A 26,354-nucleotide genomic window follows, 5' to 3' on the forward strand; every position below is an offset into this window, starting at 1 on the left:
ATCCCAGAATCCTGAGTTCTCTTACTATGGACACGTTCCCAGTTTGATTTGCTGCAAATGGTTTAAAAGCAAGGCATAGAGGCAGCTGTTATTGTGAGCAAATGTTTTGATTAGAGAGAGAAAGCAGCTGGAAATGATACATGCTGTCACGTAAGATAAGCCACAGTTTTCAAATGGGGACTTTACCTAATCTGAAATTGAGATTAGCATTATTTCCTTTACATGAATTTTCTTTGTATAGAATGGGCTAGAAGTCTATTCACTTTGTTTATAATCTGGAGTGATGAAGTACTGATACTTACCTATGGAAATCTTACATAGTCCATTATGAAATAATAATATTAACAAACTTTCATGAAATTTCATTTAAAAATATTGCTAAATGTAGTTAAAAAATCCATATGAAGCTTATAAAATCAAGTGTTATTGTAGAGGATACAATTTTGATTTTTTAGAAATGCAGTAAGTACATTCTCAATGCCTCCACTTTCATTTTGAAAAATTTGTAAAAATTTATCAAACTGTAACTTAATTGGTTTTGCAAATAATGAACAAAAGCAGCCTACATCAAATATTTCCATCAGTCTGTGTTAGCAACTGAATTCCTTCCTCACCTCTTCCAATCAACTTTTCATTGGTAAATAGTAAAAGGAGTTACCTATGAAAAAAAGGTAAAACAGAAGACAAGAAGTTACAATAGGAATACTTTGACTCCAGTATCGAAGTAAAAAGGTAATTCTTGTAACTGATTTCATATTAATAACCATTCTTAAGTTTCATTCATTTCTACATTCTATCTTCTACTTTACTTTTCTTTCTTTCAACTCCCCAAATAAGTACTTCTGAGTAATCAGTTTCCATCATAAGTCATTTGGTTTATTTCTCCTACAGGTGAATATATTGACATATGACTTTGAATTATCAAGTCTGGAAGACAATCAAATGAACAAATTGTTTTCATCAATTTCACAGTTGGTCTTAGATTAAGTAACTCCAGAAATGATGATTCCATTTCTATCTGGTTCAACAGGAATTCCACTTCAAATGATCAATCGTGTATATCATCAAATGAAAGAGCTGACCACACCACAATATAGAACTTTATAAACCATATGCAGTCTGAGGGGAATGGAAATTAACTTATTCATTTTAAATTCTGCCACTTTCATTCTAGTTTTTCCTACCACTTAAAGACATTCTGTAGGTATATGTAGTCTCTGCAGCTTAAATAAAACACAATCTAGCTTAGAAGTAAAAAGCATCTTTTAATAAAATTTAAAAAGTAGCTACTGGAAAACTCTTCCTTAGTAGGTAAGGAAGGTAGAGAAATTTTTTAAAATTATGTATTTACTGAAAAGTTTATTAATCAGTCTACATTTCAGAAAAACAAAACAAAACAAAAAATAAGAAAATGGAAAATTCTGAAATAAAGATCTACATAGAGTCTAAATCAAGATCATTGACCTAGTAGTCATTCTTCTAGTGTTAGCTGCCTCAAACTCGATTAGGAAAGTTGGTGGGAGGAATATATATTAAAAAAAAAACCAAAAACCAAAAAACAATATCCCATCTACAAAGTTATTTTACGGCCTTCTACCTGTTCAATAAACATTCTACCTGTTCCAGGCTCTGCGTTTGGCGATGGGAATACACAATGTGATCCACCCTCAAGACACTGTCTCAAAAAAGGAGAACAGAACTAAGTGACAGTTACAAACTACAGGACAGCGTGATAAATTTTAAAAGTGAGATATACGTACATGGGAAAAGGGGAGAAGAAAGTGTCTAACTGTATCACTTGGGCAGGCTGTACTTGAGGTCAGGGATAGATTTCACAAATCAGGCTCCAGAAACATGGATCAGAAAGTCCTGCAACCACAACCAGTTAAAACACCTGTTGAAACATGTATATTAGAAATGTCGCACTTGTCAGAAAGCAGTATCAAAGCCCAACAGGAGTGCATACAACACTGGGCCAACACTAGACATATAATTAATATCTGCTATCTGATTTGGTGAGGAGACATTACAGTCAGTGGGTGCTACTACATTGTGAATCATCAAATACTATGTGTAACATAAGGATAGTCAAGGGCTTTGGTATGTTAATATGAAACTACCTTTAAGTGAACTACTTGCTTCATTCTTTAAAATAATTGCATAATTAAAAAGTAGACGACAATAATAAAGTATGAGAAATATGCAAGTAGAGAAACTGCTGCACTGATCCTAACTCGACTTACATAATCTGAGTTTATGTCTGCCAATTACTGACTGAGACAGGTTAGACCAGTAAATCAGGATGGAGAAGTCTTACTACTAACCAAATATCTAATTTAGGACCAAAATCAAGTGTATACAAGAACCAAACAGTTTGACATTTGTTTGGCATTCTTGTATAAATTGCCTTTTTCACAGCTATTACACTGAATTCACTCTAACTTGTCAGGTTGATATTATTTCTGTTGGGAAATCCAGGAAGTCACCTGGTCCATGTTTATGATTAGTGGTTAAAGTGCTTTTTTTCCTCTAAAAATTGGCAGTAGCGCTGTACTGTCTAATAGTATATCTACAAATTTCAAGAGATCTGTAACTCATATAATAAATATATTCACATTTCCCATACTGTTTGCAGTTGTCAACATATTCAGGCCGTTGATTTTTATGTTATACAATTTTAGACTTTCTTTTTTGAAAATAAATTACTCAAATCTACTGTATTCTATTCTGGTTCTTCTTATGTAAAATGTCACTTACTCTATATTACTATTTTGTATAAAATTATTTTTACCCTAAAGATAATTTTTATTTTGAAATTATTTCATACTTATTGAAAAACTACAAGAATAGTACAAAGACCCTTTTTTATTCCCTGAATCATTTGAAAGTATGATTTCAAAATGATGTCCTATCACCCCTAAATACTTTGATATATTGATATAACTTACAAATATGACCATTCTGTTAAAATCCTAAATAGCCACAACACAACCCTCAAAATCAAGAAATTAATGTTACTATATTCTACCATCTTATCCTCTGGCCCCATTCACATTTTGCTAATTGTCTCATTTATGTTCATCACAGCAAAGTGATCCAATCCAGAATCACATACTACATTTAGTTGTCAAGTATCTTTAGTCTCCTTCATTCTGTAGAAGTGCCAGTCTTTCCTTGACTTTCATGACTGTGACACTTTTGAATGTTACAGGGACAGTCCTCCATTTGGGTATGTGGTGTTTCCTTGTGCTTAGAGTCAGGCTATGCATTTTTCATACAAATACCACAAAAGTAATGTTATGCTCTTCTCATGGCTGGTGTACATGATTTCAATTTGTCCCACTACAGATGATGTTTACTTGGATCACTTGATGAAATCCATTTTAATTTATTGGCTTTTTAACATACCTCTTAAATTTTGAAAATAGATGCTCTACGAATTACAATACACATCCTTAATTTACACTGTCTACTAGAATTATTACTCTATCACTCCATGTAAAATATAGAAGTTTTGAAGCTGTTTAGGTCCTTTATAAGCCACCCGCATCAGTTATATTGCAGTGTCATATGTCATTTGTATTACATCTACATACATTATAAAACCCATAAGAATATGCTACACTTTTTGCTTTAAACATTTGCTTTAAACATAAGGACATTAAAGAAAAAAGTCTTTTACATTTACCCAAATATTTACCATTTAATTGGTTTTCATTGTTTCCTGAAAATTAGTTTCCCTTTAGTATCATCTCCCTTCAGCCTGAAGAACATTTCTTATAGTAGTGCAGATATAATGGTGAAATTTTTTCTTAGTTTTCTATCTTAGAATTCTGGTTCAACATTTTTTTTTTCTCTCAATACTTTAAAGATATTGTACTACTGTTTTCTGGCACAGATTGTTCCTGATAAGAAATCCACAGTAGTTTGTAACACTATTACTTTGTATACAATGTCGATTTCTACCCCCACACCCCGATGTTTCTGAGATTTTCTTTAGTTTTCAACAATTTGCTATTTTTTTTAAAGGAATTTTTTCTTTCTTTTTTTAAAATTAATTAACTTATTTTTGGCTGTGTTGGGTCTTCGTTGCTGTGCGCAGGCTTTCTCTAGTTGCGGAGAGCAGGGGCTACTCTTCGTTGCGGTGTGTGGGCTTCTCATTGCAGTGGCTTCTCTTGTTGTGGAGCATGGGCTCTAGGCACGTGGACTTCAGTAGTTGTGGCACACGGGCTCAGCAGTTGTGGCTTGCGGGCTCTAGAGCGCAGGCTCAGTAGTTGTGGTGCACAGGCTTAGTTGCTCCGCGGCACGTGGGATTTTCCCGGACCAGGGATCAAACCCATGTCCCCTGCATTGGCAGGCGGACTCTTAACCACTGTGACACCAGGGAAGTCCCCAACAATTTGCTATCATACACCTAGTTTTTTGTTTGTTTTGTATTAACCCTATTTGGGGTTTGCTAAGCTTTTTGAATCTATAAAGTACATATTTCATTCAATTTAGGAATTTTTCACCCATTATTTCTTCAAAAATATATTCTGTCCCATTCTCTCTTTCCTCTCCCTGTGGGACTCTATTACATATATTTAAAAAATTTTGATATTATCCCACAGGATCCTGAAGCACTGATGATTTTTTTTCAATATTTCTTGCTCTCTCTTTTTCAGATGGAACACTTTCTATTCATCTGTATCTTCGAGTTCACTGCTTATTTTCTCTGTTATTTTCATTCTATGAAATGAATGATTTCTATGATTTTTTTAACGTCAGATATTGTGTTTTTCAGTTCTAGAATTTCATTTACTTTCTTTTTATATTTTCTATTTTTTCTGCTGAAATTCCTATCTTTTCATTTGTTATAAGCAAGTTTTCCTTTGCCTCATTGAGATATTATAGCTGCCTTAAAGTCCTTATCTGATCATTCCATTTGAGTCTTCACAGTATTGACCTCCATTATCTTTTCCCTTGAGAATGGGTCACAGTTTTCTGCTTTTTCACATAACAAGTAATTTTGTACTTAGGAATAAACCTCACCAAGGAGGTGAAAGACTTATACACTGAGAACTATAAAACATTAATAAAGGAAATTGAAGATGACTGAAAGAAATGGAAAGATATCCCATGCTCTTGGATTGAAGAATTAATATTGTAAAAATGGCCATACTACCCAAAGCAATCTACAGATTTAATGTGATCCCTACCAAATTACCCATGACCTTTTCCACAGTACTAGAACAAATAATCCTAAAATTCATATGGAACCATAAAAGACCCAGAATTGCCAAAGTAATCCTGAAGAAAAAGAACAAAGCAGGAGGCATAACCATCCCAGGCTTCAGACAATACTACAAAGCTACAGTAATCAAAACAGCATGGTATTAGCACAAAAACAGACATACAGATCAATGGAAGAGAATAGAGAGCCAAGAAATAAACCCACACACCTATGATCAATTAATCTTCAACAAAGGAGGCAAGAATATACAATGGGAAAAAGACAAACTCTTCAGCAAGTGGTGTTGGGGAAGTTGGACAGTCACATGTAAATCAATGAAGTTAGAACATGCCCTCTCACCACACACAAAAATAAACTCAAAATAGCTTAAAGACTTAAACATAAGACATGACACCATAAAACTCCTAGAAGAGAACATAGGCAAAACATTCTCTGACATAAATTGTACCAATGTTTTATTAGGTCAGTCTTCCCAGGCAATAGAAATAAAAACGAAAATAAACAAATGGACCCTAATCAAACTTACAAGCTTTTGCACAGCAAAGGAAACCATAAACAAAACTAAAAGATAGCCTACAGAATGGGAGAAAATATTGCAAATGATGCGACTGACAAGGGATTAATTTAAAAAATTTACAAACAGCTCGTGTGGTTCAATATCAGAAAAACAAAAACAATCCAATCAAAAAATGGGCATAGGGGCTTCCCTGGTGGCTCAGTGGTTAAGAATCCGCCTGCCAATGCAGAGGACATGGGTTTGAGCCCTGGTCCGGGAAGATCCCACATGCTACAACTAAGCCCGTGCGCCACAACTACTGAGCCTGCGCTCTAGAGCCCGCGAGCCACACCTACTGAAGCCCGCATGCCTAGAGCCCAAGCTCCGCAACAAGAGAAGCCACCACAATGAGAAGCCCATGCACCTCAACAGAGAGTAGCCCGGCTCATGGCAACTACAGAAAGCCATGTGCAGCAACGAAGACCCCAATGCAGCCCAAAATAAATAAATAAATACATTTATTAAAAAAAAAAAAATGGGCATAAGACCTAAAGAGACATTTCTCCAAAGAAGAAATACAGACGGCCAATAGGCACATGAAAAGATGCTCAACATCACTAATTATTAGAGAAATGCAAATCAAAACTACAATGAGGTACCACCTCACACGTCTCAGAGTGGCTGTCATTAAAAAGTCTACAAATAACAAATGCTGGAGAGGGTGTGGAGAAAAGGGAACCTTCCTACACTGTTGGTGGGAATGTAAGTTGGCTCAGCCACTGTGGAAAACAGTATGGAGGTTCCTCAGAAAACTAAAAAATTACCATATGTTCCAGCAATCCTACTCCTGGGCATATATCCAGACAAAACTATATAACTCAAAAATATACATGCACCCCTATGTTTACAGCAGCACTATTCACAATAGCCAAGACATGGAAACAACCTAAATGTTCATTGACAGATGAATGGTTAAAGAAGAGGTGGTACATATATACAATGGAATATTACTCAGCCATAAAAAAGAATGAAATAATGCCATTTGCCTCAACATGGATGCAACTAGAGATTATCATACTAAGTGAAGTAAGTCAGAATGAGAGAGACAAATACCATATGATATCACTTATATGTAGAATCTAAAATGACACAAATGAACATATTTATAAAACAGAAACAGTCAGGGACATAGAGAATAGACTGGTGGTTGCCAAGGGGGAAGGAGGTGGGAGAGGGTTGGATTGGGAGTTGGGGATTAGCAGATGCGATCCGGTATATATAGGATGGATAAACAACAAGGTCCTACTGTATAGCACGAGGAACTATATTCAATATCCTGTAGTAAACCATAATGGAAAAGAATATGAACAAGAACGCATATATATATACAACTGAGTCACTTTGCCATACAGCAGTAATTAACACAACATTGTAATTGTAATTCAACTATACCCAGACCAGGGATCGAACCCGTGTCCCCTGCATTGGCAGACAGATTCTTAACCACTGCACCACCAGGGAAATCCCTCTTATTTAAATTCTATGGAGATTATTGGTAATTTTTCTTTAGCAGGACTTCATTCTGGTTAGATTCAGGCCAAAAGTTCCAACCAGCCTTCTGGGAGTCATATTTCAATGTTATTTCTGATTTCAAAAACCTCCAGAGTTTTATTCATATCTAGGCCATGTGTGAGCCACCCAGTAGCTAATCTTGGATTTGGGTCATAGTTTACTTCTCAAAGTCTGTGTATGCTGTTTGGACTCAGACCCACACTGAGGGCAAGACTGAGATTTCATAAGCAACTTTACGGGGTTACTTTGCTGATCTCTTCCCTCTCCCAATCTCCTCTGTACTTTAGTTCCTGGGGCTCCCCCCACTTTTTTTTTTTTTTAACCTCCCAGCTAGAAAGCTGAGGCTTTATGTGCCCTGCTCTACCATACACTTCCTATGAGTATGCCCATCTGGGGCCAAGCAGTGGGAAGACAGAGAGAACAAAAGCAATGGGATTTACCACATCCTCTTGGGACCACAGCTCCTCTGATTGTACACGAAGGTTCCCTTTCCTCAGAATCTTAGGTGTCTGTGGGTTTGTCACTGCCACTGTTGCTACTGTTGCTGCTGCTGACACCCTCAGATTGTTTGAGAGCTGGTGTACAAGAAAACATAGAAAAAGAAAATGGAGTATTTTCTTAATTTTTGCTGGTCATTAGGAGACTCCCTTCCCACTCTTTGAGCCAAAATTAGGTTTTCTCTGGAGCTCTGTCTGCACAGATTCCCAATTCTGGGTTTTAAGCAGCCTTAAGCCCAAGTAGAGGGGCTACCAAAGGGGGAAAAAATGGGTAAACTCACTGTTGGTCTTGTGGTATGTTAAATTCTGGTCTTCTTCAATCTGACTGCTACTCAGAGTCCTCAAGTAGCTGGCCCATGCATTCAAATAGCTGGTCTATGCAGGTTTTATGGCTGCATTCGGTGGGGATAGGATGGAGTGTACTTACTCTAACTTACCCAGAGCCAGAACTTCCAAGGTAGCTTTTGATCAACTGTTTATCACTATGCTCACTTGAGGGTGACTTTTACGTGCTTCAAAATCCTAGGGCTTCAGGATGTGGACGGTGTGGGAGGGTATATGCGTTACGTGGGGGCAGTAGTTAAGTAGGAAATCTCTGTATCTTCTGCTCAGTTTTGCTGTGAACTTCAGTTTGCTCTAAAAATAAAGTCTATTTAAAAAATGATGATCCTGGTGACAAGATGGCAGAGTAGGACATGAGCTCACATCTTCTTATGGAAACATCAAAATCAACTAATTGCTGAACAACCACTGACAGAAAAATGCTGGAACCACCAAAAAAGATACCCTACAACCAAAGACAAAGAAGAAACCACAATGAGACAGTAGAAGGGGCACAATCGTGATAAAATCAAATCCCATACCTGCCGGGTGGGTGACCCACAAACTGGAAAATAATTATACCACAGAAGTTCTCCCACAGAAGTGAAAGTTCTGAGCCCTACATCAGGCTCCCTAGCTTGGGGGGCCTGGAAAAGGGAGGAAGAGCCCCCAGAGAATTTGGCTTTGAAGGCCAGAGGGGTTTGATCACAGGAATTCTTCCACAGGACTGGGGGAAACAGAAACTCCACTCTTGGAGGGCACACACAAGGTCTTGTGTGCACCAGGACCCAGGGAAAAAAACTGGATAGCTATACGTAAAAAAAATGAAATTAGAACATTCTTTAAAGCCATACAAAAAAATAAACTCAAAATGGGATAAAGACCTAAATTTAGGATCAGATACTATAAAACTCTTAGAGGACAACATAGGCAGAATACTCTTTGACATAAATCATGGCAATATCTTCTTCAAGCCGTCTCCTAGAGTAATGGAAATAAGAACAAACAAACAAAAAAGCCAAATGGGACCTAATTAAACTCAAAAGCTTTTGCACAGCAAAAGAAACCATAAACAAAACAAAAAGACAACCTAGAGAATGGGAGAAAATATTTGCAAAAGATGTGACCAACAAGGGATTAATCTCCAAAATTTACAAACACCTCATGTGGTTCAATACCAAAAAAACCAACAACCCAATCAAAAAATTGGCAGAAGACCTAAATAGACATCTCTCCAAAGAAGACAAACGGATGGCCAAGAGGCACATGAAAAGATGCTCAACATCACTAATTATTAGAGAAATGCAAATCAAAACCACCATGAGATATCACCTCACACCAGTCAGAAGTACTGTCATCAAAAAGTCTACAAACAATAAATGCCGGAGAGGGTGTGGAGAAAAGGGAACCGCCTACACTGTTGGTGGGAATGTAAATTGGTACAACCACTATGGAGAACAGTATGGAGGTTCCTTAAAAAACTTTAAAGAGAGCTACCATATGATCTAGCAATCCCACTCCTGGGCATATATCCAGAGAAAAACATGGTTCGAAAGTATACATGCACCCTTGTTCGCTGAAGCGCTGTTTACAATTGCCAAGAGATGGAAGCAACCTAAATGTCCATTGACAGATGAATGGATAAAGGAAGTTGTGGTATATATACACACAATGGAATATTACTCAGCAATTAAAAATAATGATATAATGTCCTTTGCAGCAACATGGATGGACCTGGATATTAACATACTAAGTGAAGTAAGTCAGACAGAGAAAGACAAATATCATTATGATATCACTTATATGTAGAATCTAAAAAAAAAAAGTGATACAAATGAACTTATTTACAAAACAGAAACAGACTCACAGACTTAGAAAATGAACATATGGTTATACGGGTGGGGGGAGGGATAGATTGGGAGTTTGGTATTGACATGTACACACTGCTATATTTAAAATAGATAACCAACAAGGACCTACTGTATAGCACAGGAAACTCTGCTCAATATTCTGTAATAACCTGAATCGGAAAAGAATTTGAAAAAGAATAGATGTTTGTATATGTATAACTGAATCACTTTGCTGTACACCTGAAACTAACACAACATTGTTAATCAACTCTACTCCAATATAAAATAAATATTTAAAACATTTAAAACATAAAAATGAAAAAAGAAAAGTCCTAGGGGAATACTTCTCATGTATTCTACCATAGGTGACTCTGATGAACATTTGAGAATATTGTTGGATAGAGCCTGGGTTCCTCAGAAAGCATTGCTGAGGCAGAGATATTTTGTATCAATTTATTAGGAAGTGAAGTTATGGGAAAGGAGAATGAAGCAGGTTAGGAGAGTGGCAATGCGAGGTGTTACTGAGCTGGCTGCTGCTAAGTGTGACTAATTGTTAGTCAAAGTAATCATCCCAGAAGCTATACATGGTGAGTCTCTAGACTGTCCATGACTGATGGGAAAAACAGAAAGAGGGAAGAATTTAATCACTAGTTCTTGTCTTCCACTTGTCAATGGTTCCCCTGCTGGCTTATGTGTGTTTTGGAATGGTAGGGGTGGGGGCATGGGAACAAAAATAGGGTGCTCTGCATCTACATATAGTTGGCTGGAGCCTACAAGCAGTGGCAGCTGTAACAAGAGATGGTGAGTCTGAGAGAATCTGAAATGGCTCATAAAATGTGTCTGAAATGATACATACCTTAAAAATTAAGAAATCCCTCAGATTACTGGCTTGGTTTGAGGCATGGAACTACAAAGTATTGTGGCCAAAAAAACCACAGGTCTTTTTCGGGCCAGGCTAGGTTGTGGCTGCTTAGGTATTGATTTCTTTGACACTTCCTGAAAAATTGAGCTGTTCAGAAGTTTCCAGGTGACCTTAACTGAACCATATGAAAGTGCTATCATTCAGCTGCTTTGGGCCTACAAAATGGCAATGCCATATGGTTCAATTAAATAGAATATGTTAAGACTTTCCATAGGGAACCCTAGGAACTGATATACTTGCTTAGAAAACACTTAGGACAGAAACCAGCAGAGAAAAGGATCTTAGGTGGTGAGTGGATATTCAAAACAAGAGTGACTAGGATGTGTAAAAAAGGAAGATGAAATGCGTCAGCTTCCTCAATAAAGGATTATGGTAAAGACTCAAACATTCGAGACACAATTATTGCCCTTGCAAATCAAGGTTATGCACACGTCTCTAAAATAAGTACTGAGTCAAATTCTAGAATAATTTTGAGGGAAACAATTTTTCTAAATATAAGATAGTCTGTGAAGTGATTTACATTATTACGCAGAGCCATGTCAGTCCCTAATGTGTTCACATTCTGGCTTCCAGGCTGTGACCCGGGTTTACTGGAATAAGCAAATGTGCTATCAATTTTAGAGAGCCATCTACTCAGTGATAGCTACAAGGACTTGGAAGCAATCTGAAATCATGATTTTTCTGTGAGTTAGCCCAGATCTGAGTTTTGTCCAGGGCACCACTGAACCCTCCCACTCCATACTATTTTCTGTAAGAAGGAAGAGAAGGTAAGGATTTGGGTACATCCTTTATAATTAGAGAGTTTACACTTGAGTTACACTATGAAAAATTTTTTCTGATTGTAGTTGATTAGAGGATTATCTTTTTTTTTTTTTTTTTTTTTTTTTATATGGAGATGATTTCTGCACTGATTGGCAAGTAAAGTGGCACGGATGTGTGACAATCCTAGTAGAAAACCCTTCCTTCTTTTTTTTTTTTTTTTTTTTTTTAAGAAATTCACGTTGAGGATTATCTTAATAAATGCATATATATCGATATTAACTTACGCCTTTTGAAGAACAATTTGAAGTAAGGCTAAAGAAAAAGAGATGAAAAAAATAAAAACTAACCATGAGTTAAGTGAATAACCTCAAAGTTTCCTTAGAATAAGACACTTAGCATGATGGTTTTTCATTTTATTATGAAGTGACCTTAGGATGTAGATACTCTTCCTCAGTTTTCTTCTGTAAGGTAGGATACATAAGACAGATATTTAAATAAATCTAATAAAAATAAAGATGTATTAAGTTAAATACAGAGTACTGTATAATCTTTAAATGCAAATAAAGTCTTTGTGGCACTAGTAATACTCTTATATTAAAAGGAAATACAATTGTAGGCTTCCTAGACAAAGTTGCTGCTTGAATCCTATTCTACTGTAGGGCAAGCCCTATTCCTATTCCTAAAAAAGACTAAGACCTCCTGATATGGAGGCGAAGCCTCAGAATTGTCCTGATCTCTTTAAGAAAGAACTATAGTCTATTTCTTAAGTTTATACCCATTTCCCACATAGACAAGTTCTGTGATAAGTATTGATATATCTGCTTGTTACATCTGAAGGTCTAATTAGTAGAAAAATACTGCCTCTTGCCTTTATAGAGACCAACACACTTTTTAATCAGCAAACATAGCATTACTATTTAAAAAATAGTTCTGTATTAGACGTATTTCAAATTAGAAAAACAAATTTTAACATTAACAAGACACCATGTTGATACAGGGTCTTGGAAATCATTTTATTTGTTCTTAAGAAATTTTGTCCTGCTATGAATAAATGAAATAAAATTAGTCACAGTATGGGGGTTTTACAGTGTAAAAACGGATAAGTGATATTTTGTGAATCTATAAATTAAGCTCACGGAATTAGTGGACAGTACTTAATACACTAATAATCCAGCATCTAAAAAATGCAGTAAAAACTCTATCAGGTAGACAAGAAAGTTTCCAGAAATGGCAAGAACTGATGTATCACATTTAAGAGCATCACAAAAACAAACAAAATAAAAAACCCTACAACACAGAAAGGATAACGTATCTGTAAGATATATCTATAAACCTTCCCAAGAAAGCCCTGGGGTAATAGTTAGTGATCACTAAAATGAGTGAAGTGAGAGCTTCCTATGACCTTAGGATGGTGCATTCTGATATACACACACACGCACACATTGAGCCTAAGAAAATAGAGCTTAATGTGAAATTGGCTTTAACTCCAACATTAATGATTACTCTCAATTAGAGGAAATGTAAACCTATCTCAGTAATGTTTTACTGTAACATTGTAACATTTCATTAAATAATTGGACGAGTTTATAAAGTTTTCCAAAAGAGAATGACACACACACACACACACACATACACACTGATTTCTGGGCCTAGGCCTTTATGGATATATGTTATTCCAATAGTCAAATGGCAAAAATTTAGAACACTGAGGCAAAGCCATAAAATATTTGCAATTAAGAAAATATTTTTAGCTATAGTTGTTACTTGGGGTCACAACTTAAAATGCATATCCACACATTGGATTATTAATGTGTCTACATTTTACCACGTTTCAAGACTGTCAACACTAGTTGTCAGTTAACTCAAAATATTGAAAAAAGTCACTGAGAAATCTGGAAGACCAAGCCAGATGCTTGGGGATAATCTGTGTGTGATTAAACTTTGAAACATTTACATGTCTGATGTTTCACAATCAGCCCCATCTGTTGCCACCCATTTAAAGAAAAAGAAGGAAAAAGACGTCAGAGGGACAAGACATCAATATAACTGGGGGGGGGGGGGCCGAGGATTTCAATGAGCATTACTTTTCAGCTATTTGCATCTAATTTTTCATCTTTAATATAATTATTTAAGAAAGAAGTAATTTCAAATTGTTCTATTCCATTTTAGAATGCTCTTTAGCTTTTCAAGAAACCTTGCAGAGGTTAAGAACACAAATTCTGGAGCCAGATAGTCTAGACTCAAAATCTGGGGTCTTCTGTTTATTTGCAATGGGACCGTAGGCAAGTTACTTAACCTCCTTTGCCTCACTTTCATCATCTAAGATAGGGGTCGGCAAAGTTTTTATGTAAAGCCCCAGACAGTAAATAATTTCATGCTCTGTGGGCCACGTACTGTATCTGTTGCCTTTTTTTTTTTTTAAATAACGCTTTAAAAATGTAAAACCATTATTAGCTCAAGGGCCATACAAAGACAGATTAGTAGTTTGTTGACCCGTGACCTACATAATAGAGATAATAGCGCCTACCTCATAGAGTTGTTATGATGATTTTTTTGAATTTTATTTATTTTTTTATACAGCAGGTTCTTATTAGTTATCCATTTTATACATATTATATTATGATGATTAAATGAATTAATATACATATGTAAAATGCTTAGAAAGTGCCTGGCACATAGTAAAAACCACAAAAATGTTAATTATTACTACTATATTTCTAACCATATTTTATTTTCAAAGTACCTCCTATTCCTCTATGACTTCTAGCATTACTTGGTGACTTGAAATTTGGTGAAGAATTAAATTTGTCCTTTTTGGTTTATTCTAAATCACCAGAGAAAAGCTTAATACTATATGTTCATGAAGCTGCCAAGTGTGGCATTAAAATCGAATGATCAGAGGGAAGAATCAGTAATGGTCCTGAGGCAGTTCCTTGCAAACCCCAGAAGGAACATCCTTAATGAGAAAGATTCACAATAAAAATGTAATAAATAAGTTACTTGAAACATTCAATTAAACACAATAACCATTTCTCAGTCAAAGTATTTCCTTCAAGTCACAGAAATGAACAAACCCATTTTAACATCTGTTTAAGTGAGCATTTAATATTGGTTTTATTTATTTTTTAACTAAGAAGCAAGAAGGAAAACTCAGAAAGCAAATCAGTTAAAATGCTACAGTATTTTAATGTACCAGAGTTACATGCAGAATGTATTTGCCTTAAGTTTTCTCTAGAGTAACTACATATATTTATGGAAATCACAATACGGTGGGAAAAAAATAACTTAAGTAATCAGAAGGCAATTCATAATTTTTAGCAGACAACCTATAAATGAAAAATATGTACAACTCAGCTCTTTTGTGATTTATAAGGCACAGGCTGAATAGGGCCACATTATAAATATTTAAATGCAAAACATACAATAGGCTAACTTTTGAACAATTTACGAGGTGTCACATTGAAATGTGGAGCTTAATGAATTAAACTTTGTTAACACAGTGATGTCTAAACATAAAAAAACACTTGCTTGAGCTTTAATGCAATAAATTTTAATTGCATAATATGTTAAATACAAATGCAATAACCTCAGTGTATACACACATGGCGTGCTGTGACCACTGTAGCCCAACTTGCTTCTACATAATCTTTACATAAAAATGTAGAGTACAAATGGATGTTTATACACTATAAACTAGATCTGGAGATCATGAAAACAAAGGAAGCAGTTAGTAAGCTCTCTTCTACATATTTGCATAGGTGTGAATTACTGTAGTTTGTGGAATACTAATTTAGCATCAACAAATCAACATAATTTCAAGAATTATTTTTTTCATAGTCATTCCTGCCCAGAGTTTAAATTTTGAAGTGTTAATAGACTTAAAACAAGCAAAAAGAAAAAAACAGCAGTCCCTTGTCCCTGACCTCCAGCACCCCAATCCTGGTCTCCCACCCCAGTAAGAGATTTTTCCCATCCTTTTAGCTATTCTTATGGCAGATACCTCTATATTTCTAAAATCAGTAATACTCTTAGCTCTTGAATCATCCATTTTAAACAGATTGTTTGGTTCTGAATACCAGCACCACCACTTACTAGCTCTGTGACCTTAAACAACCTTTTTTTAGGCCTCAGTTTCCTTGTCTATAAAACAAACACTAGAATCTACTACATAAGGCTATTATGAGGATTATATCATGCAAAATCCCATACATGTAATAATATCTTGCTCAAAATATAGTGATAGCTTTTATTATTGTTATTGTTACCTTATGGTAGATGAGGATTTGAATTCTCTTAAAACACCCCTTTCTCCATCCTCCTAAAATAGTTATAGCATATTAGGTTTTTTTTGTTGAATTACAGTGTTTTCATCTTCATGTCTTTTTTATATTTGAGGCAGCTCTAGATTAATGAGACTCACTTTGTATCTTCATCAAAACAATTTATGAGAGGCTGGCAACCTAGCTAAAATGCTGGATCACTGGAATATTCTGGATAACTTTCAATATGCCAAATTCAAAATCACTGGGATTTCTGGACTAAGAGAAACTGAATTACAGAACTTTTACTGTAGTTTTAAAATTATTTTATTCAAATCTCTGTGAAACATACCACTACTGTAATTATCATAATACACCTTTATTACTCACTTACCTTTTCTCTTCTGTTTTTATCATTTTCACAGCTAATGATATTTATGATGTTACACATTATATATTACAGTTTTTCTTTATATGTAATATTTTTTAGGATTTACACCATTGCTCTATCCACTGTTTCCCAGTGATTAATTAAAAATGAAAGCTTCTATTTAGAGTTTACAATTATAAGCAGTCTCTAAGTTGTGAGAAGTAACACAATTTGCATACAGTAGATGGCAGAGATATGTTTAAAATTCTAAAAAACATTTTTGTAGCAGTTTATGCTCAGGAAAAACACAGTTGGTGAGTCACAGTCTATTTTAACAAAGTACTGCAGTAAACTGGAGACATTTTAAAGGAAGAAAGAATAAGTCAGTTGTAATAATTATGAAGAATCACATTAATTCATTTTTATACCTCTTAATCTTAAAATGCAATATTTTCAGTCAGCCAATGAAATAAAATTAGATACTCTGAATGAAAAGATTCTCAAATTCTCCCTCATTAAATTTTAAGCTCTCTGAGGATTAGGAATACGTTTTGTTTACCTTGTATCACCATTGCCTAGGACAATGCCAAACTAGTAATAGGTACAGAGATGTTTCATTTATTTATTCAGTGTTTTATTCACTGAATAAATAAATTCAGCTTAACTTGGTCTCAGGTAATTTACAAATGTTTGACAGTAAAACACAAAATACCATATTAACACAGCATTATTCTTTTCAGCATATAAAGCACACTAGTTTGTATATTATATTTTATGTTTTATTGATGGTGACATATAGCAAAACTTTAATATATATTAATTACCCATGGTCCCTTATAAATATTTACAAGTTCTTTTTCACAAGCACAATCATACTACAAAGTCATATCATAAGCTAAGTTTTTAGAAGACAATTAAAAAAATAAAATGCATTAAAGATATCATAAATCAAGATGAGATACTGAGATAACTCTGACTTTACACATTCTAATTACAATCAAATGTAGACCTTTCAAGAAGTTGATAATTCTGGGGAGGGAGACCTTCAGGAAACATTTAGTTTTCATATAATTAATGGCCAGATTAGCATCCCTGAAGTCTTATGTTCTTAAAAACCTCATTCAGAGTCCATAAATGCAAGCAGAAGATTATCAAGTATTCTTAGATGTAAAAACAACTTTCAAAAAATTTAAAGTATTCAGTGTGCCTTAATATATATTCCTTGAATTGAAAATTGTTGAGGTTTCCAAATACTATCTTTTCATGTCTTCACAGCCTGGATCTGATCTGATAATAAAAACCAAATAAAAAATAATCAGTCTCTACAGGGCAAAACCCATTCTCTAAAGTAATCCAAGACATATCTATAAGAACATGGTAGAAACCTATGTGTACACGTTTTTCTTTTTAAAAGCACAATTCACACTATAGTTTTTATTTCTGTCGTTGTACGTGCACCTAATTAAAATCAACTAGTTCTACAAGGCTTGTATTAAAAAAAGCAGTCCCTTGCCTCATCCCCTTTCTCCTTTCACAGACAACTACTTTCAACTCCCTTTTAGGTGATTACCTGTGTACCTCTAAATAATATGCTTTTATTATTACTTCTTGAAATATCAGTTCCTTCAATGTAATAAGGGGCTTCAGTTCTCACACGCTTGTACACCGTTCTTCTGCCACGCTCATCATGTAACCAATACTCCCATTTTCCTAACACAGTAATGTAGTCATCAATAGGATGACTATGTGAATGCTGTTCACAGCTGAAACGAGTGATATACCCCAGTTACTTTTCCTCTCTTCTACTACATTTTGTTTTCCCTGCAGTTATTAATTGTTCTTCATCCCCAACCCTGCCTTAGGTTTTTTTTAAAAAATGTACTTAACATTAATTCAATCCCACTACCCTCACCCTGTTTCAACCTTTACTATTATGAAGCATACTACACAGTCGATCAATTTCACTTTCTTGAAGAACTCTCCCTTAGTCTTGTGCAAAACTATTTAATCTGAACCAGTTGTTCTCCATGTTTGCCCAGTTATTTTCATATGAGATCTTTCATTATCACTCTAGGATCTCCACTGTCATCCTAGGGATTCCTTCCCAACTCTCTTGTGCAGATTTTCCTATTTCCCTTATTTTTTCTTGTTGGTTTATTCTTTTGTTTTTGATCAGTACACCTCAGTGGCTACCTTAGTAAGTGGTATGGAAAGTGAACTCTTGAGACTTTACATGGCTGAAGATGTATTATACAGTTATAATACACTGATACTGCTGGCGAATATTATTTTCTCCTTAGATTCTTCCAGGCATTGCTTCCAAGTGTTGCTGGTGAGAAGTCTGTTGCTACTTTGTTTCCTTATCCTCTAGATGAAACCTCTTATTTTCTTCTCAGGAAACTTGTAGAATCTTCCACTGTCTTCCAGTGTTGATTTTAATAATGGTCCACCTTGGTGTGGGAATATTTTCATCCACTGCATTGGGCTCTCAAGGGGCCTTGCAACTAAAAACTCATCATTTGGTTCTGGAAAATACTGTTTGATGATTTATTTGATGACTTTCTCCCCTCTATTTTCTCTGTTCTCTCTTTTAGAACTTATTAAGTTATTGAGCCTCCTAAAATGACTCCTTACTTTATCTTTTCTTTCCATTCTTTGTCTTTTTTGCACCTTCTGAGAGATTGTCTCTTTTTTATCTTCTTTTTATTGAGTTTTCCATTTCTACTATTCTATTATTATTTTCCAAGAACTCATTTTTTTGGTTCTTTGTTCTTTTTCAAGTAGTATTCTTGTCATATTCATGAAAGTAATACATTCTCTCTTATCTCTTTGAAGCTACTCTAATAGTTTTTTGAAATGTTCTCCCTAAATAGTCTTCTTCTAATCTGCTTTTTTTGTTTACATTCCATAATTCTAATGTTTTGATCTTCAAATACTTGGTGATCTTTTGCTATCTTCTCATATGTATGAGTGAACACGATAAAGCTGATTGGAATTTTGTTACATGTGTGAGGCTTGTCAAAAGTGATCTTCAGTCTAGTGTATCTAGCTAAGCCATTTCCTTGAGAATTTCTGATGTTAATACCTTTAGGTCTTTTCTCTTAGTCTGGTCTGACTCCTCAAAGTTGACTTGCTGTCTCCTACCTATTGCCAGTGTCTTCTAGGAGAAATAGGAGAAGGCAGAAGACGGTTATAACCTTCAGTATGAAACTTTCCGTTGCTCCTCATTTTCAGTTCAGCATGCCAACATACAGTTGTGCTTGGTGTTCTCCAGTCCAGGGATACTATTTGCCTCTCTGCAAAGAATGAAACTTCAATCTGCTTTTGGGGCAAGGATGTATAACTGTCTTCTCCTTTCCGTCTCACCTCATCCTTATTTCCAATTTCCTTCTATTTCTGAGCCTTTGAGGGGATATGCAATGTAAACTAGGATGCTTTCCAGCTTTCTCCAGCGCTAGCTTAGAATTCCGCTTTCTCAGGTCTGTTAAGTTATTCAACATTCATCAGATATTTGGCTTCCAAAATTTGGTTGCCATTTTTTGTCGCTCCCATTCTTTTTGGGTTAAATGGCTTTAAACAAAAGTCTCTTTACTGTTAGTGAGATCTGAAGAGGGGATGAAACTAAGTGTGTGTTCAATCCTTGGTCTTTCATTGGAATACTCATATGCATAGTTTATAAAATTCTTATATTAAAACCTGGAAGCATTATTAACTTTTCACATACAGATAAAGAGATACAATGAATAAGTTTCATTAGTCATGCGAGAGGATTTCTTTTTATAAATATCTCTCTTTACCTCTGCAATGGTTTCTGTATATTCTCTGGTGGTTTTAAAAAATATTTCATAGTCTACTCATGGGTTCTTGTCTTTGGGCTGTAATGCATAGGTAATTATTGAGAATCCTTCCAAAAGAGAATGGAATCATGGCACAAAATGTGTCATTTAATGTTTTACCCCCAATTTTTCAAACTTAAACTTAAAATAATAAGATTAAATTGGTCCAAAATGAACCAGAGGCCTTCTGGTTTATCATGCTAGGAAATTTCAGAATTTTGCAAGGAAAATGAAGAGATAAAAGTTCAGAACATCTTTCACAGATTTACAGACAAACTTTTGGCTAATAAGTTAACAGTTATAGGCACAGACTAGTCTCCTATATTTACTGCTACCTATTTTGCAATATATGTTTTCCCCTCTTTTCAAATCCAGAGAGACAGTTAGAAGCATCAAAAATGTAAACTATTTATTGTTACACAGAAATTATGAACAAAGGATCTCCTACTCAAAACCAAACTGATATACTTTTAAATCTACATACTAAGTTTCCTCCTCTACTAAATACAGAAGTTAGGTAAACGGGTAAATTTAACACTTTCTGAGTGCTTTCTTATGGTAGGCACTTTAACACATACAGTATTTCATTTAATCTGTATGGCAATTTTTGAAATTTTATTTTTTAATTTTACAGATGAAGAAAATTATTTTTATCAGATAATTAGAGACATTAGTTAATAATTAATAAGTAGTGGAATAAATCTGCTAGACTTGAAAGTCCAAGTGCTTTTTACTACTATTCCACGCTGCCCACATAAAATGGGGATACTACTACTTACTTTGCAGAGAATTGTTGTAAAGGTTACATAAAATAATATGGTAACACAAGGGCACAAAAATTTTTCCAGTAAAGTATCCTTCTTACAAAGACTTGGGAGGTAAGATGCAAAGATAATGGATCAGAAAAGTCAAAGACACAAAAATTAGGTAAGACCAGAGTTGGCCAAGTGGCACTGTGATGTTGGATCGTTACTGACACCTAGTGGCCTCATTGTTACAGACAAAATAACTGCCCCCACCCACGCCGCCAAAAAAAAAAACAGAGAGAGAGAGATCTACAATTTAAAATCCAGATGACCATTCAACCTATTTTCAGTAAGTACTGTGCTTTGAATTACTATATTATGAGCAATTGTGGGGTTTCCATCCATGCTATATCTCCACTGTGAACAATAATAAGCACTTGTAAAATAAGAAATAAAGGCTGAAAATATGCTTCTAGTGTCTTCTCTGTAATGTTCCTCTGTAACCTATCTGTTTTATGTGGGAATCAGTCCCAGAGTGGTCACTCTGACCACTTCTTTGCACAGTCTAGGAAATGAAGTTGGTGTGTTCACAGAAAAATCCCACTAGCTCTTCTGAGAACTACTAGAGGTTCTCAGTTAAGTTTCACTTAATTGTAAAATATAACTAGAAGGTTCTTTGCAGTTTAATGGTAAATGTCATGATGACAACACAAAAGGGAAAAAAATACAATGGTCTGTGCAGTTAACTAAAACACCACATCTTACTAATAACACACAGAAATATTTATCAGATGTACATTTAGTACTTTGAACCAAAGAAATACTATGTCTTTTATGTATGGACAAGCAGGCTACTCTTAGGTCCACTAGGACATACAGAAGAGAAAAAAAACAGAAATAACTGGAATTAAAAGGGTTGTGTAGAAGAAATTAAATTTATAGCCACAAGACTACAGCTAGAATTTATAATCTCTTGTTATTCACCCTTGTTCAGGGCAGGGAGATTCCTAATAGAAATCATCCTCAATTGTCTTGCTCAAAAACGGGAATTTTTTGGCCTGACCTTCAAGGGTCCTGTAATAAGAAGGACCTATAGAACTTGGTTTCATTCACATTCACATTTTGTTGCTCTCTGTGGGTCACTGTGCTTCAATCCATTCCTGTGTCTAGTAGACAATATAACCTTAGGAAAAATGATATATCTTAATTCATGATAGCTATTGTGATGAATAACAAATAGAACTGTGATTACAAAACATTAATAGAATACCAGTATATATAATACTAAATATGAGTATTAAAAGTTGTAAAAACACGCCATGAATAAATGGAGCTATATATGGAGTATATAGTATGATTCTTGAATGATATATGTCATGAAGATTTATTTTTAGTTATTGACAGTAAGGTCTAAAATTTGTCCCAAACTTCAAATGTGCTTCTATTACTAGATCTGACAGAAATTTGTTGCCATAAATTAAAATTATTTTCTAGAGATGTCATGTATGTTGATGTAAGCACTTTATTTAAATAAATCCTTTATAAAAATGTAATTGAAGTAAATGGAGCAAGGTATTGGATACTTACTGTATTGTTTTTTCTGATAGCAGAAATAAATGGAAACAAGAGGAAGAAAGGCAGTGATATAATAAAAATAAAATGTAAAAGAGGAAAGAAAACGTGAATGGAAGGGAAACAAAGGCTGAAGATGCACAGTATTTTGTGATGTACCTTGAAGCCAGTCTACACCTTCTTGCAATCCTTCTCCTTTTATGGCATCACTAGCACTGCAATAAAATCCGTAAAAAAAATCCATTTCATTACATCATAAAACTATAAGAATAAATAATTACAATTTTGCCATTACATACATTACAAATAATTACAATTTTGCCATTTTGCAAATTAATATATTCTACTAACATATCTGAGCAAAACTGGCTAAGCACTGAAACTGAATATATATAGGATATAAAAGTCTAAGTGTTCAGGAGCAAGACATGAGAAAATTATTCATAATTTATATGGACAGTTGGAAAAGTGTATCACTAAAAAGTTACTATTCTAGGAATATTACTCAGACTGGCATTAACGAAATATACACTTTGAGTTATTGTCGCAATAGCGGAAAAGTGTTATAGAATACGCCACCCTACCAGCCCCAATGATTCAACAGCATTTATTTATTAGAAATGCTATACTTAGGTTGTAATTTAGCCATAGGATGGAGTGACTTTATTTGACATGAAGTTTGATATCTAAAAGGCATAAACCTGTAATTGTAACTTTGGTAAACTGGTAGAATAAAAAAATTCCAGGAGATTTCAACCACAGTTTTTTATTTATTGGCTTCAAAAACCTGGATAGGTTGTTTAACTCTTCTACCTTCAGTTTCTGCCTCTGTAAAATGGGGGAATATCACCATTGGCCTCAGGTGATTTTTGTAAGAATTAAATATTTGAGATATGGATATAAAACACTGAACACAGGGTCTTTTCATTGTCTTTCCATTCTTGAGAGTAAACCTAAATCCTTACTGTGACATTATTTTATAAATAATAAAAAGTTATATAAACTAAAATAATAAAATGCAGAAGACTTTTAGGGTATCAAATAATCCTTTTCAAAGACTTAGACTAATAGCTTCTCATAACATGTTACTGATATAGTTATTTCCTTTCAAAATATAATCGTATAATAAGAATTAGTACACATAATTAGATTTTCTGAATGATTAGGGTTCCTTTTAGTGTGCTGAAGCATGATTTTAAAATGTACTCAATTACCTTAAAGCTGTTAATTGGATTCTAATCAAAACAGAAATTACTTCCAAGAAATTACTTGTTAGACTAAGAATATGACTTATCATAGAATTATTTTAAAATAGGAAGACAGAAACAAACAGCATAAGATACACAATTATTCAAAGCAAACTATGGATTACCTATATTAATGGCAAAACATCAGTAACTGAAATACATGTATCAAGTAAGATCAATGTATTGATTTTATCACAAACTTCTAGTCCCAAACAAGCGTACAGTACCATGAAGAAATCCTTCCCCTTTGGTGGAGGTGCCACTACCCTACTAAAAACCCTGCATCTTTTCCTAATAATTCCCAAATGTTTAAATTCTACCTTTCCTTTCAAATAAATCGTAAGACTTGTAATTGGAATAAAAGCCAAAGTCTTTACCATTTCCTACAAGGCCTTATGTGACATGGCCCCTGGTTATTTCTCAGTGGCCTCATCTACAATTTCCCCCTAGATCTCTCTGTTCCAGCCAGCATGGACTTCTTGCTGTTCCTAGAAAACACCGGGCACATTCTCATCCAAGAGCCTTCTCACTTGCTGGCCTCTCTATCTGGAAAGTTATTCCTCTAAACCTTTGTGTGAATTGCTCCCTGACTTCAATTAGATCTCAGAGAGGGACCACATCCATTATTCTTTCTCTTACTATTCTACTTCATTTTTTTTCATCCTCCCAACTGATATTTTATACATCTATTTACCTGTTTTATTATCTGTCTCCCTCACAAGATAGTAAAAAAGCAAATATGTACATACACCACACCAGGGACTTAGTCAAAGAACACACTGGAAGAACAATAACACAATCAGACCTGAAAATCAGAGTTGACTATATGTTTAGTACACTGGTCAAAAATAAACCAAAAAAGTTTTCCTTTAATTTTCCAGACTATACTTCTCTATGAGCTCTTCTTTACTGACCAAATTTACTTGTACCTAAGACAAGAGAGATGCAATATTTTATCTCTGCATCACTGAGTGCTACTTTCTTTCTCTAAAATTAATGGATAAATGTATTTTTAATTTCATACATGCTTTAAAAACATTGCAAAAGATAAAAACAAACTTAACAAGTGAAACACTAATTGGAACTTAGTGAGATGTCCAGTTTGAATTAAGGAGAAGTCAAAATTTTAGATAAATTCAAAAGAAAAACTTGGTATTCTTCTATAAGTTGTGTAATATAGAAACTGGCAATATAAGTCCATATCCTTTTAGCATCAGGTATTACTTTTTTCTCTCACTAAAAAGTATTCAGATGTCACAATAAATCTGTTAAAATTCAATTACTAATTATTTTAAGTAGAAAGAGATTTTTCCATTTTTAAAATTAATTTCTACTTCGAAATTAAGAGGACTGCATCTTTTACTAATTAGACCCGTGTTTTGAATGTTGTACTTTCTATCAAAGCAATCACAACACTTAATGCAAAAATTAAAAATTATTCTACTTCAGATGTTATAAATTTAAGTATGATATACAAAAATACAAAGGTTCTATTTTAAGATATTTCTCTACCCCAAGTCCCTCCTTTCTTCACCAACCAAATACCACAAACCCTCAAATTCCAACTCAAGAATCATTTAGTAAACACTGACTTTTCCTCTTATTTCCAAAGTAAGGAGGGTTTTACTTGAGATATGCAGCCCTGGGTACAGAAAAGTTTCAAGGGCTTTCTCAAGCTCTTTTCTTTTCAGCACCAAGGTTAGCTCTTAAAGTTCTTCTCTGAGCTCTACCACTTCCGTGTTTTGTGTTCAGCCTTTCTCTATAGATATCTTCTTATTAAAAGGGGAAAAATGGCAAGAGAAGGATATCTTCCAGCACGGAGAGGTAAGCAGGTGGATAGAAGGAAGGTTAATTTAACATAAGGTAGTGGTAGGCTTTAAAATACTAATATATAACTTCTGGTTATCCTTGTTAGAATATTTTGGTAGAAAGGCACACTGGAGTTAAATATATTAGTAAGAAACTGCTTTTCAAATAAACAATGTATAATAATTTCAGACACTAATTATTTAAGAGTTCAACCTTATTAGTATGTCCAAATAAGATTAATTTTTGCATTTCTATTTATTCATATCAACAAATACTTATTGTGTATCTACTAAGTAGCAGGTACCATTACTATTCTGGGGGTTACAGAGTAAACAAAATCAATGAAATCCCAGCTCTCATGGTACTAATGCACTAGTGTAGGAAGACAGACTATAAAACAAAAAAGAAAAGAAGAAGGGGTCATATGGCAATACAAAAGTAAAGCAAAGTAAGGAAAAAACAAGAGACGGGGGTAAGGTATAGTGATGTTTCAGAGTTATTAGGAGAGGTCTCTTTCCGGAAGGAAGTGAAATAACAAGCAGGAAAATTATTTTAAAGAATGATTCCGACAAAGGGAGTAACAAGTACCAACACCTTGAGGTGGGACTGTGGCTGGCTGATTCAATGTGCAGAAGGAAATCAGTGTGGCTGAAGTTGGGTGAGTAAGTGGGTTAAGTTGTTCTTTTAAAGAGTAGTTTTTATTTGTCTAGCCCTGAAAAGATTTGAAAAGGTTTTAACAGTAATATATTGATGAATACCTGCAAGCCACGATTCTATAAAACAAAATCTTTACCTTACATCCTACCACTTATAAAGTGAGCTTGGAAAAAAACCTAAAAGTTTGGAGATTTTTTTCAGAATG

General features: G+C 34.6%; 1 protein-coding gene across 4 annotated transcripts in view; it reads right to left on the bottom strand.

The window, feature by feature from the left end:
• Nucleotides 1-402: 402 nt before the first annotated feature.
• Nucleotides 403-26,354, bottom strand: part of ARL6 (ADP ribosylation factor like GTPase 6) — a 59,893-nt gene continuing 33,941 nt past the window's right edge. The window contains exons 7-9 of one of the 4 annotated variants that reach the window (XR_005019771.1): nt 22,596-22,651; nt 1,761-1,869; nt 403-658 (exon numbers count right to left, since the gene is read on the bottom strand). Coding sequence is in view for 3 of the 4 variants with exons in the window: in XM_036851530.1 (XP_036707425.1) it covers nt 17,536-17,569; nt 22,452-22,464; nt 22,596-22,651 (103 nt within the window). In the remaining variant the exon portion in view is untranslated. Of the gene's footprint in view, nt 659-1,760; nt 1,870-16,814; nt 17,570-21,838; nt 22,048-22,451; nt 22,465-22,595; nt 22,652-26,354 lie in introns of those variants that run through there. The other 3 variants (XM_036851530.1, XM_036851531.1, XM_036851532.1) reach the window with 3 other exon arrangements.

This window comes from Balaenoptera musculus, chromosome 4 (assembly GCF_009873245.2).
Source record: "Balaenoptera musculus isolate JJ_BM4_2016_0621 chromosome 4, mBalMus1.pri.v3, whole genome shotgun sequence".
NCBI lineage: Eukaryota > Metazoa > Chordata > Mammalia > Artiodactyla > Balaenopteridae > Balaenoptera > Balaenoptera musculus.